Raw genomic sequence first — 3,565 nt, forward strand, 5'->3', positions numbered from 1 at the left:
CCCCTGAGTACTGCCTTTGCTGTATCCCAGAGGAGCTGGTAATTTGTGTGTTCATTTTTGTTAAATATCATGAACATTTGAATTTCCTTTCTAATCTCTTCCATGACCCACTGGTGATTCAGCAGTGTGTTGTTCAGCCTCCATGTGATGCTGGACTTTCTTTGGTGGCTTTTGGTGTTGAGTTCTAATTTTATTCCCTTGTGGTCTGAGAGAATGCAAGATATAACTTCAATGTTTGTGAATTTAGACAAGTTTGCTTTGTGGCCTAAAACACACATGAGTCTTTTAAGAGCACATTTCATATCCAAACCCAAGCATACAAAGATGGAATCATATAGTATATTCCTCAGTCTTCATCTCAACCCATACATAATCATTCTTTCCCTCCCCACTCCCCTCAAACCCTGGATGCCCTTTCCTACTCTTTCTTTCCTAAGACAGGATTGCTTTGAAAGGAATTCCAGTCATCAGATTCTTCTATCTCATTAGTATTTTGGGATGACACCCAACATGTGCACTCTTAAAAAAAAAGAAAGAAAGAAAAAGAAAAAGAAGAACATGTATCCAAGCCCTGGTAGCTCACATCTGTAATCATAGATAGTCAGAAGGCTGAGACCAGAGGATTGGGGTTTGAAGCCAGACAGGGCAAGTCTGTGAGACTCTTATCTCCAATTAAGCACCAAACATCTGGTAGAGCACTAGCCTTGAGCAAAAACAAAACAAAACAACTACTGGTTGCCAGTGGCAGTAATCCTAGCTACTCAGGAGGGTAAGACTTGAGGATTACATATAAGAGCCAGCCCAGGCAGGAAATTCTGTGACACTTTTATCTCCAATTAAACACCAAAAACCAACATGTGGAGCTGTGTATCAAATGGTACTATTGACCACAAGAGCTCAAAGACAGTTCCCAGGGCCAGCATTGGCCCCCACCAAAAAACTCCACCAAAAATCCCCACCTGATATTATTGACTATACCCCAAAATATTATATTTCAATAATATTAGTTTCTAATTAGTGTGTAATTTCCCATAATTGTCTAAAATCTCCTTTCACTTTAGTTCTTTTCAATCAAGTACTAAAGACTATATATTTCAGTCATTACCACAACTCTTCAGTTAAAGTTCATTGGTTTCTCACTTCTTTTCTTATTTCTCATAATTTTTACTGAAGAAACCAAAGTGTTTATCTCAGAGAGCTTATATTCCAAATTTGGGTAGATCATCTAAGGGCTTCCTATTCCTTATCTTGCTTAATCTTGTCAACAACTCTGAATGGGCACTTTGTGTAAATCGGGAAGTTGAAGTTTAGAGAAATTAATGTTTTGAAACAAGCACCCAAATCCAGATGTGTTGGCATCCCAGCCCATCACTTCCTATGCATGCAGTGCCTTGTCTGTGTTTCTCTTCAGACTGTGTGGCAGCCAGTGGGGGATTCCTAGCTGTGGATGTGGCTGTGAAAGCCAAGTTTTCTTTCAGAGAAATACTGGAGTTGAACAGCAGCTCGGCCTTATAGCAGAAGACTGTATAACTACTGGTCTCCAGATTGAACAGCTTTATCCACAGATAGGTTTTCCCTTTGTCCACTGTTTGTCACCACACCCACACCCACACACAAACTAGGTACTCGTAGAAGACTAAACATAACACATGAACTTAGCAAAGTCCATTTCTAATCATGCCATTTCCATGCTCACATCCACAATGCCTTCCTGCTGTAACCAACTAAATGCTCTAAGCTGAACCCCTTATGTCTTCTACAATGTGATGTTTCCAGTCCTTTCTCCCACTCTGCGCATTTATGCATCCTATACTTGACCACATTTAAGAGGTTTGCGGTTTCCCAGCATGTCAACACTTCATACTCCCCAAGTCTTTGTTCACATGGGCCCCTCCCCAGCCCAAAGTAGTGTCCCACCATTTCAGACCTTACAGCCCTTTGAGGGTTTGTTAGGAACTATGACATTTATTCTGTGGCTATGTCAAGTGCAATGTATGAGGATGTGGTGGCAGGAGCCAAGGGGGATGTTCCCTGGGTCTCCTGTGGAGGTCTGCAGACATCTCCCCTTTTTCACTCCTGCAGTCTTGCGGTTTCCCTGACTTCAGTCCATACCTGGCATACCATGGATGATGACAGCTCTGCTGATTTGTTGGGAAAACAAGGCAGGGCAGAGAGGCTGCAGGACCCAGTCCCCTCTGCTAGGTCCTTCTTACACACTGCCACATTCTGCCCTTCTTTGTGGCCCTTCCTCTTGCCACCTGAGACTTAAGAACTTTCAGGTGCCTTCCTCACGACTGCCCTTCCCTTTTTGCCCGTACTGGACTTGAACTCAAGGACCTGGTGCTCAGTAGGCTTTCCCTGCTTATAACTGACACTCTACCAGTTGAGCCAAACCTCTAGCCCGACTTTTTGCTGATTCATTGGAGATAGATTCTCCAGACTTTTCAGTCCCACTGGCTCAGCCTCTGCCTCAGCCTCCTGAGTACCTAGGATTACAGATATGGGCCACAGGTACCCAGCATACTGCTTGTACTAATTGGAGATGTGATAGTTAATGTTGTCAGCCCTTCCCATTTGGCTCAGTGCCAGAACTCTTCAGTTCTTCAGAGAGAGGTCCCAGGAAAGCCCCTGTGAGCAACTTTCCCTAGAGAAGGAATGTGAGACTTAGAGAATTCCAGGGTTTCCTTACAAAAACCAATTTGGGAAAAGGGCAGATGAAGAAACTCTAGGTCTTAGAGACATCCAGAAATGACATATAATTATCTACTGCACCTAGTGGAGGTCTCTTTCTCCCCTGATGAAGAACCATCCATTAAACCACAGTCCTTCCTTTAACTCATTACAGCAGCTTCTGCCATAGCAGTATTAGCCCCTTAGTTGTCCTTAGTTGTCCTTAGCAAGCCATAGGCAGGACTTACTTCTTCCATGTTCCTCCCTGCAGGTCTGAGGTCAGTGCTTTTTCCCATGGTAGATAATTAGTCATGAGGCAAATACATAAGAATATTATAGAATATTAATTATATAATGGAACACAATAAATGTTTGCTTAATTTCTTCTTGCTCTTAAGCTGAAAAAGAGAGATTAGGATACTGACTCTAAACTTTGCATTCTCACTAAAATTGGGACTTCTGTTGCTTTACAGCATCGTTATGTGGAATATTTCAAAATTGTAAAAAATGTGTTTCACGGGAATTTACCACCAAAGAGAAGGCTTAAAATTGAAAGAATTGTAGTCCATTCACTTCACGGTAAGTGCTTTGGAATTGAAGGATGGGACCTGAGGACGAGTGCTCCCATTCTTTGAGAGGGTTTTGCTCGCGGTTATGTATATTGATCATCATAACTCCTAGCTGTCTTAAGTTTCCCCACACATGAACTCCTCTCTGGAGCTACCCACTGGGCAGGCGATTCATAGCCATGATAGCAAGTCTTAGATGTCTCTGTCTTCCTTTGCCCATTTCTACTTGAGGGGAGAGCTCCCTCCTCTTGCCTTCTGTTCTCATGGCTACCAATCTCAGCTCAGGGTAGGCCTTTCAGGGTTGGAGCCTTTAGAGGTGAACCATG

The 3,565-nt window shown here is 42.9% G+C and overlaps 1 protein-coding gene across 1 annotated transcript in view; it reads left to right on the plus strand.

The window, feature by feature from the left end:
• LOC106001366 (phosphatidylinositol 3,4,5-trisphosphate 3-phosphatase TPTE2-like) overlaps positions 1–3,565 on the plus strand; it is a 41,021-nt gene that overhangs the window by 26,064 nt on the left and 11,392 nt on the right. The window contains exon 7 of the mRNA XM_013036470.1: positions 3,144–3,249. Coding sequence (XP_012891924.1) covers positions 3,144–3,249 — 106 coding nt within the window. The remainder of the gene's footprint in view (positions 1–3,143; positions 3,250–3,565) is intronic.

This window comes from Dipodomys ordii, unplaced genomic scaffold (assembly GCF_000151885.1).
Source record: "Dipodomys ordii isolate 6190 unplaced genomic scaffold, Dord_2.0 Scaffold289, whole genome shotgun sequence".
Lineage (NCBI taxonomy): Eukaryota > Metazoa > Chordata > Mammalia > Rodentia > Heteromyidae > Dipodomys > Dipodomys ordii.